At 35.0% G+C, this 19,358-nt stretch overlaps 1 protein-coding gene across 4 annotated transcripts in view; it reads right to left on the reverse strand.

Moving 5' to 3' along the window:
* Positions 1–19,358, reverse strand: part of LOC150106809 (transmembrane and coiled-coil domains protein 2-like) — a 316,563-nt gene that overhangs the window by 260,640 nt on the left and 36,565 nt on the right. For 3 of the 4 annotated variants that reach the window (XM_090392723.1, XM_090392721.1, XM_090392720.1), the window contains exon 2: positions 553–818. In XM_090392723.1, coding sequence (XP_090248849.1) covers positions 553–792 — 240 coding nt within the window. In that variant the 5' untranslated portion in view covers positions 793–818. Of the gene's footprint in view, positions 1–552; positions 819–12,084; positions 12,190–19,358 lie in introns of all 4 variants that reach the window. The other variant, XM_090392722.1, reaches the window with a different exon arrangement.

A 19,358-nucleotide genomic window follows, 5' to 3' on the forward strand; every position in this document is an offset into this window, starting at 1 on the left:
GTATTGAATATAAATACAATATATGTCTATATTACGATTTTTTTTCGAGGGGGGGGTGAAATATTTTAATTTTTCCAAAGGGGGCCCTGACATCCAGAAGTTTGGGAAGCACTGCCTTAATGAATCACCATACATACAATAGAATTCCAACATGCACGCTGTTGGAGAATGGAACCATAATGACATGGCTAATCTAATTTTTAAAGTATACATTATATACATTAAATTTTATTTTCTATTAAAAAAGCATGAATATAGATATCATACACAAAATGACAATGCAATCTCATAAAATTTCCATACTTAAAAGAAGATTTAGAATTGTTGGTTGATAGATATTTATTTATCAACCAACAAGTAGGTTGATAAATACCAAAAAGTTTGTATTTTGTATTTTCATGCTTCCACCCACTGTTCTCCTCTTTCTCCCATACACTTAATTTAAAGTGACCAAAGTGACCATTAACTTTATTTTCAACAAATTAAATTCACCACAGATAAAATTACTGAGATTAACAAGTTCAGAATGACAAGACTACAAACACCTCTTACCTCATTGACTTCATCAGTGGTCTCAGGCTCATCATTATTGAAGGAATAATTCTGTATAACTGGTCGGCTTACAGTTAATAATACAGGACACTGTGAGCTGCCACCAACTGACTGATAATTAGAAAGAGGCACAGAAGTGAGAGAAGAACTAGAAGTATAAGGAGTTAAATGCTTGGGACTGCTACTTGCATCTCCTGACACACCTTTCCGGTGCATCAAAGGACTTTTTTTTCGTTTCATTATTAAAATTTAATCAGATTAAATACCTAAATGTGGAATAAAAATATATTAATTAATAAGTGCAGCAAAATTATGACATAAGTGATGCAACTACTTTACAGATAATATGACAAAAAAGTGTATCAAAGTTAACTAATTTTTTCTCCCCAATAAATGTTAAGTAAACTCGGTATTTCTCTGCAATTTTCAACATTTGGACACACACAGGGAGAGGAAGGGGGAAGAGAAGAGAGAGAGATCATACACAGATCATTGTGATCCATTTGTGTCTTTTCATGTGGAAGTAGATGATAAAGTGACCACTAATTTCACAGACATTTCACTTTTATATATCTATTTTTTATCTATATTTATTTAATTGCAAGATATGAATAATATTTAAAAATTTAAAGAACAGAATCCTGTTTTGGAATACTAAATTTACTATTTAAACCACTCTATTTGAAGTCATTAAGAAAGAAAGTAGGAAAATCAATTACTTCAATTTTTTCATGAAACAAGGAAAAAAAAAGTTTCAAATCAAAATATAAACCATAAGTTATGCATATATATAGTATACAATACTAAGTAAGTTAATATAAAATATATTCTTCCTAACATGGAATATAGGCCATGTGGCCTGTTCCAGTCTCATGCCATCTCTTTCTTGGTCTTCCGATTCTTCTTTTTCCACTTATTTTGTATCTGTAGTATAAAATATAAATTATGTAAACACACTTTTTTTTTTAAGAAACCTTAAATGGGTCAGTGCAGATGACACTGTTCTTCCAGCTGAAAACAAATATGACCTCAAGACTCTTATAGAGAAAACCCTCAAGTATAGTGAACAGTATGGCACTAGTTTCAACTTTAAAAAGACAAAAATCATGATAATTTCAAGAGAAAAGAAAATACCAAAAATATCGATCAATATAAAAGGAAATAAATTAGAACAGGTGCAAACATACACATACCTTGGACACTTGATCACAGAGAAAGGCAGGACAGAAGATGAAATTAGAAAAAGGATTGAAATTGCAAGGTCAACTTTCAATAATATGAAAACTCTACTGACATCTAGAGAATTAAATCTGAAAACAACACTAAGAATCTCCAAATGTTACACATGGCCCACATTATTATACGGAGTAGAGACAGGGACACTCTCCAATCTGAGTGTGAAAAAACTGGAGGCCTTTGAAATGTGGATGCTGTGAAGAATTATGAGGATATCATGGAAAGACAAAAAGACAAATGAAGAGGTACTAGAGATAGTAGGCATAAACAGGAGCCTAATAAAAGAAATTAAAAACAGAAAAGTCAGCTATTTTGGACATATTCTGAGACATAACTGCCTATAAAGGACACTTCTTGAAGGAACTGTTGAGGGAAAAAGAAGGAGAGAAAGACAAAGACAAAGACTGGAGTGGATGAAAAATATAGAAGACTGGACCTATCTCTCATATGAGGAATGCAGCAGAGAGGTGCAGAATAGGACATGGTGGAGACACATGGTAGTCAATCTCCTTGAAGGAGAAGACACCTAACAGGACAGGAAATGGGTCAGATTACTTCTGCTCAGTGGTATGATCCAACAGAAGCATCCATAATCTAATCTAACCATTTACTTATAACTCGCTCAAAGGTCATTTTAGATGTGTGCTGTCTATTCAATGACTCACAATAAAAATACCTTTTCATATATATATGTTTATATAATAACAAATGTGCTATTTCTCATTATTTATAATGCCAAAGATGATATAAACAATAAGGAGAAACAGAACATGCCTCTCTCAAATGCATGCCTCTTCACCTATGCCCTTTTTATAACATTTTTTTTGTTATAAGTAACCCCTATTTGCCTCCATTTTTCTCTACTGAAGGGTTCGTGATGCCAACATTTTGTAACTATCTCTCATAGATCATACTTATCTCCAGTTATTAAGGCATTTCTCTTCCTTTGTATGAGTGCCATTGGGTGATTGTCTTTGGTCATCTATCACTTTTCAACATGCCCTGCCTATTTCCATTTTTATTTTAAATATCTTTTCAGTATCCAACACTTTTGATTCCTTTCTTGTATCTTCATTCTTTATCTTATCTTATAGTCTAATGTTTAGCATGGCTCTCTCTCCATTTTGTGCTAAGTTTTTTTCATTGTGTCCAGTATTTCTGATCTCTTCTGATCCTATGACCTGGTCACAGGATCAGAAGAGCTATCCATAACCAAGGTGATAACATTGCCTCCAACTGGTGAAAGTGACCATGCGATCTTGACTTGGGAAATTGTAAAACATGAGGAATATTCTATCAAGAAGAGATATTTGTGGAACTACCAAGGCAGGTGATTATGACATGTATAGGAAGAAGCTTAAATCTGTACCATGGCATAAAACAATGCAGGATAAGGATGTTAGTAGTGCATGGGATATAGTTAAGGGTCATCTACAGGCAGCAGTATCAAATTGTACACCTAGGGTAAGGAGGGTTAATAGGGTAGGAGTTAGATGGATGAGTAATATCATTAAGCATGAGCTGCTGAAGAAGAAAATGCTGTGGAGGGTATATAAAGAGAAAGGTGACTAGCAAACTCATGAACAGTACAAGGTTCCTGCAAGAAAGGTGACCAGCATGGCAAGGAAGGCAAAATCAAATTATGAGAATTTAGCCAAGCAGGTCAAAGGAAATCCCAAAGAGTTATTTCATTATGTGGCAAGTAAGAAGAAGAATGAGTATGGAAGATTAACCTTAATGAGTGATGATGGTCATGAGGAGACAGAAGCGGAAAAAATAGTTGAGTTACTGAGTGACCACTTTGCAAACATATATCTTCCTAGTGAGGTTACTGCTTTAGCCTATGTGACAGACATAAATGTGGGAACAGAGGTAGATGAATTAAAGGTTCTTAGGATATTGCAGAATATTAATGTAAATACAGCTGTGGGATTAGACGGGATATCAGCTAGGGTTTTGCGAGAATGTACAAGGGAACTGGCAATGCCTTTGACTAAGTTGTTTAATTTAAGTCTCAGCTCTGGTAGAGTGCAAAGGGAGTGGAAAGAGGGCAAAATTATTCCTTTGAATAAGAGAGGTTCTAAGACTACTACAGTAGCAAATGAGACCAATCAGTACAGGCATAGTGGTAAAAGTACTAGAAAAATTGGTAAAAAAGAGAATTCGAGAATGGGTAGATAAAAATATGATACTGTTTGAGGGTCAACATGGCTTTGTGAAGGGTTGGTCATGCCTTAGTAATTTACTAACTTTTTAGAAAAGAGTGACAGCTGAGTTGGATAAAGGAAATGGCTACATGATGATTTTGCAAAGGCATTTGACAGAATATCACATGGAACACTGTTACATAAATTAGAGCAAATGAAGGATGGATATCACACTGGTTAAATGGATAAGAGGGTGGCTTCTGGACAGATATTAAACAGTGGTATGTGGAGGGGCAGAATCGAGGCAAAAACAGGTGACTAGTGGTGTGCCACAAGGTTCAGTGCTGGGATCATTGCTGTTTAATTTGTACATAACCTGAAAGGAAATATTCAGGTGTTTACCAATGATGCAAAATTAGGTAAAGTAATAGTTAATGAAGGCGATGTGGAGAGCTTGCAGGATGATTTAAATAGGCTGTCAGTATTATTATTATTATTATTCATGACACCTCCAAGGAGTCCGAAGACTCATCGCTGGAGGACACCCATTGTACAATTCTTCGTCTCCACTACTACACCGATCCTCTACTACCAATCATCTACATCAGCGCCATCCACCGCCCACAACCACCACAGCTAGTATTTTTTGTCTGAAAATTGCGTGTGTTCTGAAGGGCCAATTTGTCTGTATGTGAGATGAAAAACCCAAGTTTCCGGGAGAAGAAACCCTGCTACCTCCGTATGAGATCAGCTAACTCACCTTCAATTGAAAAAGTCCATATAAAGATTCCTAACATCATGACAAGAATCGAACTTAAGCCTTTTCCAATCGAATGGTGCAACGTACCATCGTTCTTCCAATTGCGTTAAGTATGGGCAAAAGTTAATGGGTGTCAGTTTAATGTCAAGAAATGTAAAGTTATGCATTTTGGGATAAATAGATTACAAGCCATGTATCACATTGATGGCACTGTACTCCAGGAAATAGATGAAGCTAGAGATTTAGGGGTAGTGGTGCACAGAGTTCATTTAGAGAACATATTGCTAAGGTTACCAAGGTAGCACATACGATTACTTGGCTAGTGAAGAACACATTAACAGGTAGAGATAAGGAAGTTGTAATTCCTCTTTATAAGGCTTTGATATGCCCACATCTGAATTACTGTGCTCAAGTCTGGTCCCCTGGGTTTCTTGGGGATGAGAAAGTGGTGGAGAGGATTGAGAGGTGAGTGGCCTGTGGAATGTTCCCCTATGAGGATAGATTGAAGGTGTGTGGATTGCAGAAGTTGGATGATAAGAGAAAAAGGAAGAGTGGGATATTATATTATAGAAACATTGAATTTGCTTAAAGGATTTTATAAGATAGATGCAGGGGAAATGTTTCAGTACTTGGCTACAGGGACCAGAATGAGGAGTCATCCTTGGAAGTTGAATAAAGGTGTGGTCAGCAGGGGTGTGAGAACTAGATTATTTGCTTGGAGAGTTGTGAATGAGTGGAATGGGTTGCCAGAGTCAGTTGTGAGTGTTTTGTCTTAATGGGTTCAAGAAGAGGTATGGTAGATTGTGTGGATAGATTGGATCTCCTGCGATGAGTCTTCAAACTACATGGAGGTGCCCGTATAATAATTTGTTTGGTTATAGGTCATGTCTCTGATCTACATATGTCATAACTGGGATGATATATTGGTTAAAAAGATTTGTTGTATTTTTAAAGTTTTATTTTACTACACAAGATGATGTATTCGCAGTATTCCATTATCTGGAATACTGCAAATACATCATCTGCATTTTGGTTCTTTCCCAATTTATTTATAATCCCACTTTATTTCATACTGTATTTAGTTAATTCATTTTCTTCTAGTCTTTAAATAAGAAAAATTTAACTGCAGTAAAGATATTTTAATAAGATTACACATTAAAATACAGATATTTAAGTTTGTGCATCACTAAACTGTCTTCAGCATAAAATAAACAAGGGCAAATTCAAATACTACAAATTAAAAGTAAGTGATATAATGTAGCAACTTTGCATCATTCCTTACGAATGATGCAAAGATGGTTAGTGATACACAAACTTATTAAAATATCTTGATGATTACGTGTGCTTTCTTATTTAAATGGATTTCCCACAGGTGTCTATCCATCATCTAGCTTTGTTTTGTTGTTTGCAATAATGTCATCGGCGTACTGTAAATGATTCAATTTTTTACTACTGATATTAATTCCTTGTCTGTGCAGTTAGCCTTGTGGCTATGTGCTTCACAACCATATGCCTGGAGAAAGAGTGTCCTAGGTTTGATTCCCGTCGACGACGTGAGGAGCTTGAGGATCTTCCTCATCCATAGTCAAGTTAGCCAGTATTGGGCATGGACAATACTGGCTAACCGGCTCAGTGAACCCACATTGATACAGTCATGAATATCGCACTTAGGGAATACAGCAGAGGAGTGGCGAACCGGCTGCATTAATATGCCAGTAACCCTCTCATTAGGAGGAGATTCAACCCGTCCTAGGACGGATGAGAAGGATAGGATTAATTCCTTTATCATTCCAATCAAGTTCATTCAGGACATATTTTAATACTGCATTGAATAATTTGAGTGAAATGTATTGCCTTGGAACACTTCATTTTAAACTGCTTTGTTCGTATATCTTATTTATCAATCACATAAAGTTAAGATAAATTGCTTCCCACTTAGACTTGGGCTGTCATAAGCTTTCTCCTTGTCAAAGAAAAAAACTAGATGTTCACTTTTCAGGAATGAACAACTTTGACTTACTATCTTTCTTCACTGCTATTAGAATTGCTTTGTTTTTCAACTGAATCAAAAGTTTCTTTAAAATCTATAAAACCTAAATACGACTGGTTGTATTCATTGAATTTTTCTCTAGGTTCAATTGATGTTTGCATATGGTTGATTGCACTAAATCCCTTTCTGAATCCAGCTTGTTCCTTAGGCTGAGTTCCATCTAATAATCTCATGATTCAGTCTGCAATTTTTATAAATCATCTATATACTAGTGACAGCACGTCTATAAGCCTGTAATTTTCTATCCATCTCTTATTAACTTTTTAAATAAGAATATGATGATAGCACTATTTAGTATACTGTTTTACTCTTTGGCATTAAACAGAACTTTTAGCTATTCTATTAATATTTTTTTTGCTACCTTCATCATTCTTATTATAATTTGATTTTATGGAGTTTCATTATTTTTCATAATATTTATTACTTGTTCTTTAAACTTTTGTATTTTTGTATAAAATACAAAAGTCTGTTTCTTTTTGTCTGTTTCTTCCTGTTCTTCTGGCTTTCATATAATCATGTATTATACAATACTTGTGGTATATAACTATCTGCTAAGCCTTTTTTTATTTGTAATATCTAGTCCATTTTCATCTTCTATTGTTATTACTTTTTTCTCCTATTGTGAGATTGTTCTGTATGTTTCCAAATTTCTCTCTCTTTTTTTAGTATCAATTTATCTTCTCTTTTTATCATCTTTAATATTGTTTCATGATTTGTTTTATTTATTTTTGAAAGCTCTATCATTATTATTATTATTATTTGTGACAACTCCAAGGAGTCCGAAGACTCATCGGGGGGGGGGATACCCACTGTATAACTCTCCGTCTCAACTACTATACCAAACCTCTACTACCAATCATCTACATCAACGGCATCTACTGCCCACACCCACCATCACCACCACAGCTAGTATTTTTTTGTCTGTAAATTGCATGTTCCGAAGGGCCGATTTGTCTGTATACGGAATGAAAAACTCAAGTTTCCGAGAGAAAAAACCCTGCTACCTCTGTATGAGATCGGCTAACTCACCTTCAAATGAAAAAGTCCATATAAAGATTCCTTCCGTCACGACGGGAATCGAACTTAGGCCTTTTCTAATCGAAGGTCGCAACGTAGTGTCGTTCTTCCAATTGCGCTATGGAGGCACTTATTAATCATATTTATCATATCTATTTTTCCTTCTCCAATTAGTTTATCTTTTTTTTCCCTAAAAGTTGTTTTATTCCGTGATACTTTTCTTCTTTTTTATCTTTTGCAATCTTATGCACACTTTGTATAATAATTAAATTCGGATTTACCAGTATATTGTAGTTGCAGGTTTCTGTCCATGTTATTTCTTTCACTGTGTAATTTTTTTGCAGTTTCTTTCTGGTATAACCTTTGGTTGGCTACTAATGTATCAATTCCTCTGTACTCACTATCTTTGGTCCATATGATTTCAAAAGATAAATAAAGTCTCACCTTAAGAACCAGTAATTTTCATAACAGAACTCAAGAAAGCTGCAACAGATGACATATGTTATATCACATAAGTGACAACTGCAATTTTTTTTTAAACCTTATATCTGGAAAAAATGTGTCTAAAGGGATGTATATGCAATAGTATATTTAGATTTTGCAAAGGCATTTCAGAGACTGCCTCATGACATGCCAGTAGTTAAAATGGAACAGCTGGGGTTGGATGGTATATTAGTGCATTGGATTGGAGATTGGCTGTCTAAGTATCAGTAGGTTGTGTATGGGGAGTGATATTGGAGAAAAAGAAAGTCATTAGTGGGGTGTCCCAGGGGTCTGTTTTGGGACCACTGTTGTTTAATTTGTATGCAAATTACATTGGAAGGGACTTAAATGGCGATATACAGATGATGTAAAGTTCGGGAGAGTTATGAGAAATACAGATGTTGCAAGAGGGCTTGAATAGACTGAATGGCTGAGTGTGTGTGGGGATATCAGTTTAATGTAGCAAAGTGTAAGGTTTTAAAATCTGGGAAGCAAAGATGGGATGCAGAGCACAGGACTGGTGGGAATATCTTAGAGAAGGTGGAGGAGATGAAAGATCCGGAGATGATGGTGGATAGGGACTTGAAATTTCATGGACATTTTGTTAAAATTGTGAGGACAACACAGCAGATTATGGGAATGATACAGAGAACAGTGACAAGTAAAAGTAAGGATATTATGATTCCACTGTACAAGGCTTCGATCAGGCCTCATATGGATTATTATGCACAGATTTGGTTGCCTAGTTTTCAAAAGGATGATGAGTTGCTGGAGAGGATTCAGAAGATTGGCTAAGTCTCTGGAATTTGTAGTATGAGGACAGACTGAGAGAATGCAAATTGTAGAACTTGGTGGATAGAAGGAAGAGGGGAGAAGGGAATAATTGAGACATATAAGTTGGTAAAGGGTAATTATCAGATTAATGTAGATGAGATTTTTTCTAGAATGTCTGGAGACAGGGAGAGAACAAGAGGCCATCCAGGAAAACTGTATAAGTAGGGTGTGAACAAGGGAGTGGGGGTGAGGAGCAGATTTTTTCCATGGAGAGTGGTGTGGGTGATTCAAATCATTAACTGAAAGTGTGGTGAGTGCAGAGACAGTGAATGCATTTAAATCACGGTTTGATGAGCTGTGCATGTGAGAGTGGAACCTCACACAATGAGTCTCTTGACTCCATGGAAGGGAGTGATAATTATAATAATAATAAAGCAAGTATTATTTCAAAGGTGATCAGACTTTTTTTTGTATAATTTGAATCTCACCCACAAAAGACATCTGAGGATTGTAAACCTATCATATATTAGTATAACAGTAGGCTGAATAATAGCTAATCATGAAATTCTACTCTGGAGAACAAACACGGAACTTTTTCAACATACCGTTAGGTCTCTTATGAGGGTGGTCTGAAAAGATCTCGGCCTAACAATGAAAAAACGAATTTATAATTTAAAAATTATTTTTATTTTTCAACGTAATCTCCCTTAAGACTAATACATTTATTCCAGTGATGCTCCAGTCCCATTACGTCCCTGTAGCGGTTCTCAGTAAGAGCTGCAATCACCTCTTGATTCGAAGAAAAACGCTGACCAGCGAGGAAGAGTTTTAATTTTGGGAAGAGATAGAAGACAGAGGGAGCCAAATCTGGGAAATAGCTTCGATGTTCCAACAATTGATAGTGCATATCCCTTAATTTTCCCATTGCCAAAACACCCTTGTGGGCGGGTGCATTATCCTGGTGAAAAATGATTTTTTTTCTTCTGCAAACCAGGTCTTTTCTCACGAATTTTTTCATCTAGTCTAGTTAAAAGATCGGAATAATATTCCCCAGTTATTGTTTTACCCTTTTCAAGATAATTAATAAACAAAATGCCTTTAGCATCCCAAAACACTGATGCCATGACCTTTCTTGCTGATGGAATCGACTTTGTCTTCTTTGGCACTGAACAGCCTGCTTCTGTCCACTGTTTTGATTGCTGTTTGGATTCTGGTAGGTAATGGTGAATTCAAGTCTCATCAATAGTAATAAATTGATGCACAAAATTAGTTTCATTCTTGTTAAAACGTTCCAAGCACTGTTCAGAAATTTTCATGTGAGTGCGTTTTTGATCTGCTGTGAGCTAGCTCGGTACCCATCTTGCGCAAAGCTTTTTCATTTGCAATTCTTCATGCAAAATATATCCTACACGTTCTTTTTAAATGCCTATAGTCTCAGTAATTTCATGCACTCTGACACACCGGTCATCTGATACCATATCATGTACTTGATCAATGATTTCTGGTGTTGTTACACTTTTTGGATGTCCTTCACGTGGATCATCTTCAAGGCTGGTACGGCCAAGTTTAAACTCGGCAGCCCATTTCTTAATTGTCGAAAATGAAGGAGAAGAGTGCCCATAAACTTTTATGAACTTTGAATGAATTTCTTTTGCCATTAAACCTTCTTTTACAAAGAATTTTATAACTGCACAATACTCAATTTTATCCATTTCAAGGGATACAGATAACACTTTTTCTTCGGACAGCTGTATAAAACAAACTACTCGATATAGTATGCCCACTGTTTGTAGATCTCTGCTTGGCATTTTGCCAAGAATAGTCGATTCATGCTGAAGGGGAGAAAGAAATGAAGGATTTATGAATTGGTTGCCAACATGCGAAATCACGTGCTTTCTTGTCTGTCGCTCGACTAGTAGTAGCTTGATTTTTGTTGTCGCTTTTTTTGCATTATTTTTTTATTATTAATTTGTATGATGGATCCAGTACAGTCAACAAGTTCTGTTGTTAACCATTTCAGTAGCTCTTGCAAAAGAATATTGAATAATGTGTTGACATTCTGTGAAAAAGAATCTCAAGTCATAATATGTATAATTGCAATTGCAGACGTATCGGGGTCGACCGTTAAAAGAATTCGTAGGGAATCAAAAGGTGAAGGTAAGCCAAAATTTAAATCTCTTAAAAAAAAGCGCCAGAGAAAGAAAACCATCAAAACCGTAGCTTTGAATGATTTTGATGTAGACATTATAAGAAGAACTATTCACGAATTTTACGTGGTCAAGAAAAGAGTGCCAACTGTTCTGAAATTGATTTCTGTGCTTAAAGAAAAAATTAATTTCCCTTGGAAAAGAGAAACTTTAAGGAAAATATTGAAAGTTCATTTTTCACTTGGATAGACTATAATAAATTTAGTTTAATCCTTTATCCAAGTGTCCGCAAACAAAGTTTGCACCTGAAAATATCTTCAGGACTGAATCCTGAAGATATTTTCAGGCACAAACTTTGTTTGCTCACATTTGGATAAAGGATTAAACTAAATTTATTATTTAAGGAAAATACTTCTTTAAATCGGATTTTGTTTTAATGCTATTGCTATATTAATGCTATTGAGTATGTCTGGGGAGAAGTGAAAAGTTTCATTCGCCATCACAAATTTATAAAGTGAAAGTGATGGCGATTGAGACACCGATTCAGATGACTATGAAGATTAAAAGGATTTGATAATGGTATTTTTTTTCAACCTTTTTTTTTGCATGGGTTTGTTAAAAGAGTCACAACAAGTAATAAATAATTAATCAGTTTAGGACATTAAAGTGTCTCAGTTCTCTCAATTGTAAGTTTGGAACATCTAAGTTCATTTGAAAAAAATTTCTGTTTTTCTGTATAATTATTTTTATTTTATAGAAAACTTTCTTAAAAATAAATTTCGTTAAATTTTTGTTTTATGCCATACTTTTTTTTAATTTTGTTAATATTCTACGTACATTTTTCCAACTGTTATACAAGCAAAATAGTTACACTTTAAAAATTACAATGTTCGTAAAAGAAAAATTAAATTTTCTGACCTGTAATAATAAACAAACTTATCCCAGAAGATGGATTGATTACCCTATTATCGGAATGGATTCTCCTTTTTGGGACATGCGTAGAAGTGTCGAAGGGTCTCTAATCTGTGGGCGAAATATAGAATGACTTGCAATTTCACATGGATGCTTATGACAGATGTACCAACTCAGAAAAAAAAAATCGTGCTGATAGTGTTGCCATCTATAGTTGAGGCCGAGAACTTTATAGACCACTCTCATATATGAGAAAATTTCATTACCCAAGTTATGTAAGATCAGGATATAAAATTTATCTCCTATAACTTACTATCTGGAGAGTGAAAGAGCTACTTACTTGGCTAATCAAGGCTGGCAATACTTTTAACAGATAACATTTTATTTTGAGATGCTTTCATAAAATGAATTATTTACTTATTTTAATTTACAATGATGAACATATCTATATACTGTTAAGATTAAAAATCTCTGAAAAATAAAATTATTTGTAGCATCTATTTGTAATTACACACCATTGCAGCTGAATGTCATATCAATAAGTAACTACAGTCTAATTGAAATTGGCTTCGGTTTTCTATTCAATATTCTTATCTAATAATCTGGAATTATAGTAAAATATGTTTTTTTTTTAACTCAGTATAATTAAAAATTAGTTTGTAATTACCAAGTGCATAATGGTTACAATATATTATGGCATAAAATTCCTAACGGTGTGAAGATTCATCATGGGAGGCTCAGACTATCTACACATTACCTTTCATACCGCTCCTTGAATGCATTCATTGACAAAACTGGTTGGCTGTTTTCGATATATTGCCATGTGGCAGTAAACATTATAATGTGCCATTAGTGAAGTTACAGTAGTATACAAGGTAATAAAAAATAAATAACTTAATAAGTAAATAACATCTAATGTACAATTAAATAAATTTTTAAAAATTCAACATGCTGTAGCTGCATATAAATTACATTTATGATCAAATGCATTTATATAAATTAATTCTTTGTAAAAAAGTTAAAAACTTCATGTAATTTGTCCGAGTCTGACAAGACTTGCCTAAGTGTATATGGATCCGCCAGATTGATAAAAACTGCATTCTTTCTTGAGATACATGCTGGCACTCAACCAGAACATAGCCAAGTGTTACGTTGTTCACACACATGCACACAAGTGGATCATCAACCCTCAACAAATAATGTGTAAGATGACTGTGACCTAGATGGAGAATAGCAAGTAGTCTCTCTCTTATTTCTATGTAGATTATACAGACAATACTTCATTTAAGGCTTAATCTCAAGCAATTTATTTGTTAGTGCTTCCTGCCAAGATGACTACCATTGATTAATTAATTTGCTCTTATAGAGGACTGACAAACAGTTGATGGAGAATGTACGAGCTAACATAGCAGCACATACTTTCTCCATGTTCTGTCATCTTCAGTCTCATTTCCTCTGATTCCAATTTGGCCAGATATCCAACACAATCAAATATCAAAACTAAAAGGTCCTCATTGGATAAAAATAAATGTGAAACATCATAAAGTACTAGATGTGAATAGTACACAGAAGAGATGGCCTCTAAACGACTCAATGAGTCTGTATAAATCATACATTTTTTAGATAGTGATTTTCTTTTATGGGCCCAAGCTGGATAACATATAGCTCCGAAGTATAGTTACTTTTAAGTGGAGCCTGACTACAGTGAGGACGGTTTGGAAAAACACCTGCACAACCAACAGAGGTATTGGATCATGAACTGTCAGCACAGATGGGTAAGAAATCAGAGTACCCTGCTCTGTGTGCATTAAACAGTTGCATATAGACTGATAACAAAGAAAGCAACTTCCTTACCTGGCACAGTGGGAGGCTGCATAATGTAGTGCAAACCTCCCATGGAGAAATAATATGTTCAGTGTAGGAAATGTCTACATTTATGTCAAGATTGTGTATTATCTCTTTTGTACATACCAGAGGGATAGTGGCAGTCTAATGTGTGTAGTGTTGAACTTCTCAAATTAGGGAAACTACTACTCAAACCTGCTCTCTTGCTTCCATTGAAGCAAGAGAGCTGGTTTGTTTGCTTCAACATAAATGGTAATATGTGTGACATGCACTAGCAGCTACTCTTATACCTTGATTATGGATAGATCCAAGTGAAAGATACTTTTGCTTGCAAAAAGATAGACCTCTGACCCATAATTAAGCTGTGATTGAACAAGTGCATCATAATAAAGATGACGTAAGATCAACATCCCATTCTGGAGAAGGGAGAGGGTGTGAAGGATATTCGATGCTCTTTTACATTTTCTCTTGGGTGGAGAATGTGTGCTTAAGAATGTCAAGGTTTTTGCCAAAAATGAGGCCTCAGAACTTGGAATCTGTGACTACTTGAGATAATGGTTTTGGAACTAACTTGATCTGGGTGAAGATGGTGTTTTGGGCAAAAATGTACACAGACACTTTTTTCAGATGAAAACCAGAGCCCATGAATAGATACAACCAATTTCTTGACGCTCATGTTACCAGAATGACAGTGAGTGAGAAGACATGAACATATGGAGTACTGCCTACTCCATATGTTTCCCAAGTCCATCTTAAGTGTGCCCACTCTGTACTGTCAGAATAAATTCAGCCACTGAACACAGACTCAGGGAACACCCTTCTCTTGACAGTATGGCCAGAATAAAGTGTTTTGCACTTGAACTTTGGAAACCAACTAGACAGAAAGTTTTTAAAAAAAATATAGAAGTGCCTACTGAAATCGACATTATAAAGTGATTTATTTTAATATACCAGATCTTCAGACTGAATCATAAGCTTTTCCATGTCAAAAAAAAAAAAAAAATTATGTTCACATTTCAAGAATACATTTCTGATAAATGTTGCTAAACAGACCAAACAGTCCAATTCAATTGGTGTCCTCAAAAGTCACACTGCATATGTTGGAGAAAGGAATGTTGCTATATAAATAGCACAGGTCTGTAATTAACCATTATTAATTTTTATGGCTATTTTGCATATTTTTCTTTAGGCGTACCCCTTATATAATGTCACTGGCTTTTTACTCAATTTATTTAAGGCACACTATTGATATTTTAGAGACATACATAAACAAAAAAAAATATATACGGAAGAAATAATTTTGGACATGCCTTTGTAGGATGTTCAAGGCTATCTTCTTTTGGAGCAGCATCAGGTGTATAACAATAAACATTTATATAGCACTGCAAAAGTATGACCAAAAATGGTGGGGGGGGATGTGGGGGATAGAAAAATGGGAGAGCTAGAATTGCAGATAAAACAAAGGTATGTGAATTAAAAACCAAGTTTCCAAGGATGGACTATAAATTCTTTGGGGGGGAAAAAAAAAGAAGGAATGTTTTTAGAGGAAAGGAGAAGGACAGAATATGATTAATCAAGATTAGGGGTGTAATTAACCATTTTCTCTAATATCTTAGAAAGATAGCTGGTCAGAGTAATAGATTGGCAACTGTCTTGTTTTGAATTCCTGGTTTTAGGAAGGCAATGACAATTAATTTACAACATAAATCCAGAAACTCATCCTCAGTAAGTATTCTGTTGTACAATAAAAGGTGGAGAAGATGGTGGGAGTTGTTTTATCATCTCATGATGTCACCAGACACTAAAGCAATAGCAGGATGTTCATTTCAGTTCATCCTTAACAAACAGCTGAGTGTATGGCTCTATCCTATTTGAATAAAAGTTAAGCTGCTCTTTCTCTTGTTTTTTCAATATCAAAAATTCAGAATATGAAGCTGCTGCTGAGATGCTAGAAAAGCTTTCTCCTAAAATAGCGCCTCCGCAGCGCAATTGGAAGAATGACGGTACACAGTGCCCTTCGATTGGAATAGGCCTAAGTTCGATTCTCGTCGTGACGGGAGGAATCTTTATCTGGATGATTTCAATCGAAGGTGAGTTAGCCAATCTCATACGGAGGTAGCAGGGTATTTCTCCCAGACACTTGGGTTTTTCATCCCGCATACAGACAAATCGGCCCTTCAGAACACACACAATTTACAGACAAAAAATACTAGGTAGATGGCGTTGATAGAGATGATTCGTAGTAGAGGTTCGGTGTAGTGGTTGAGACAGTTGTAGGTGTCCTCCTGCGATGAGTCTTCGGACTTCTTGGAGGTGTCAGGAATAATAATAATAATAAAGAAATTTACGAGAAAGCTTTGCTAAAGTTCAGCAACTAAACATCATGCTCCTGGGTAGATAAATGGTATGTTCGACATCTATCATTTTCGGGATTTTATCTACACCTCTTATGCAGTGGATGCATGTTTGATAATATAAACTGGATCCATGATTGTTTTTGACTGACATTTCACATGACATGCTCTAGCCCATGTACGCTTAAAAGCTATGAGATTTGATGCAGTACAGTATCGCTGAAATATTCCCCATGCTCTGTCTTGATCTTTTTTTTTTTTTTTTGGCTGCCTGGCATTCAGGGCAGGTGAGCAAGTTATAAAACTGAAAAATGTGAGAATGTAGACATATGAAAGGAGGTACTGAGTCCATTATAGAAAGAGATTATTATCATAAGGGGCACGATCACCAATCTGCCCTTGACTATTTGTGTAAGTATTATCCCATAGAGAACCCTGCCCATTAAAGTTACCCATAACTGCGATATAAGATGATCAAAGTGTGTCTAAATTAACTCAGAACCTAGTGGCAAATAAACAGAAACATAATAAGAAATTCCACAAAGAAGCAGAGCTACAGCTTAAAGATTAATGTTTAGTTGGAAGAGCTAAAAAAGGGTACTTTGCCAACAAAGACAGCAATTCCTCAAAGAGAAAGTCCATCTCCAGTTGTCTTCATGAATAATGGCAAAATACTTTAAAGGGGGATCATAACAGGGATTTAAATATATCTCCTAAACACAGAACCAGAAAGGTTTATGTTTCATATAAAGACCTTGATGAATCTACAACAGTTCCAGTGTAAGAATTTCCTTTTTATTATTATTATCATCACACCCTTCATGAAGTCAGAAGACTCATCATGGAAGGTTCATTCAATTGACAACATATTTATCATACTGAATCTTAAATTCCTTTTAACACTCCCTACATTTACGAGTGGTTAGCATATCCACTCTCCAGCCAAAAGGCCATGGGTTCGAATCCCGCCGTCGGCATGGATGTTTGTGATTGTCTGTGAAAATACTAGCAATGGTGGTGGGCAGTAGATGGCATTGGTGTAGTTGTGGTTCGTTGTAGTTGGAGGCAGAGTTGTAGAATAGGTGCCCTCGATGAATCATTGGACTCCCTGGCGGTGCCAGGAAATAATAATAATAATAATTAACAACATATTCTGATAATGTGTTCTGTTCACCCACAATTCTCCATGTAATTTTAATCTTCTAGCAGGATGTTCATTTTCTCAAATAGATCTCAAAGAATTACCATGCAATAAAAACATCCTTCAGTCCCAAAAATTTATGCAGCACCAATATAGTTAAAGCAGACAAAGGAAATACAACATTAACAGTAACTAAATACAACAGGGAGAGATTCCTGAATCCCAACACCTATGCAGCCTTAGACTGGGATCCCACATAGTACACACACAATAAAACTAATGACTTAATCAAAGTTACTTAATTGGCCAGAAGAACTGAAAAAAAAATCTCTAACATCAAAACATCCTTAGTCCCAAAAAGTCCTCTAAAAATCTACAAATATGATATTCCATTACATCCTATCGTAGATGGGAGAGATTCCTGGACCCCAAACTTGTCAAAGTATTTATCAAACCTGGTAGTTCCACAGATAGGAAAAAATGGTATCATACGTGAAGAATGGGTTACATTTGATTGAAAGGGTAAAGTATTTAAGCATAGGACCTTCAGACATCCCAGCTAGTTTAGATGTTATTACAGCTCCTTTAAATAAACTGTTCATCAACGTCCCTAGGGATGACACAGTGGATCTTCTTCAAAAACTTTTAAATTTTTTCTTCCAGACACAGCAAATGCATGGAAAACACTTTCTTCATATTTCAAGATAAATATTGGGAACAAACAGGACTTACCATGATTCCCCTCCTCCCCATGGTCACCAAGCAAATTTCTCTACGGAGAACTTTGAAAGCAATACTATCAAAATTTATCGTTAAATTATCATATGATTGCATCATATTGACAACATTTTTGTTGTTTGATCAGGAACAATTGCGAAAATTATTATTCTTTGACATCCTTCTCAAAGTAAATGAAGAATAAAAGATTCATCTTTTCGGTATACAAAAAACCTACTGCAACTGGAAAATGTTTACATGCTGCTTCATCATCTATTACAAAAGATAATCATGATTAAAATATTATGAGCTAGAGCCTACAATATTTCCAGTATGTCAAAAAAAAAAAAAAAAAGTAGTAAACTGCGCTACCTGAGAAATATTCTTGCCTTCAATGGGTATAAACCAAAGGAAATTAACAAAATTCTTGATACACCTCTAAACGGGTTTTTTTTCTTTATATCTTATATCTTATCAACAATATTTCTTTATCTTAATATTTTTGTATTTCCTTTCTTATTCTACCGTAAGTATTTTTTCTCATGCTTGGGATCTCTAGATATTTATTTGTTTGAAGACTGCAGCTCTGAAATTCCCCTATAGGTAAAAGAAAGTTCATACCCTAGTAGATGAAATAATCACTTATATCCTATCTTAGCCAAGGTTTGCAGTCATGGCAAAAATTACTCGTTTTTTATCTTAAATCACTACTAATCATTGGGGTTCCGCAATCAGGTCCGAATAGTGGTTTTAGGATCAGTGCATTGCAAAAGATTGAATCGGAATAAATTTTATTGTTGATAAAATTTATTTTTATCAACAATAGCAACAAGTTTAATTTCTGGTCTAATAATTGTACATATCACATGAAATCACAAGATTCACTTATGAAAGGTAATTCTTAGTCTTTCTCAATCACTCAAAACTTGGTTTCTAGTATATTCTTTCGCACTTACTTAGTTAGACTTTCACAAGCATACTTTATATTACAACTATCAGGAAGTTATACACATAACATAAATTCGTTAGGTGCGCTTGACATTCCTAATTTAGCATCAATCAAAATACAACATGCATGTATACAAATATATCTCTCAGAATCTCATTCCTTTCAAACACTTAATTATAATCTAGGCAATTATATTTATACAATCCACCTCATTGAGTTTCAAACATTCCAATGATATGATAGCAGGAACATACTATATCATAAAATTCAATCA

Source organism: Typopeltis vanoorti, chromosome 5 (assembly GCF_054136105.1).
Source record: "Typopeltis vanoorti isolate ZY-2024b chromosome 5, IOZ_Tvanoo_1.0, whole genome shotgun sequence".
Taxonomy (NCBI): domain Eukaryota; kingdom Metazoa; phylum Arthropoda; class Arachnida; order Uropygi; family Thelyphonidae; genus Typopeltis; species Typopeltis vanoorti.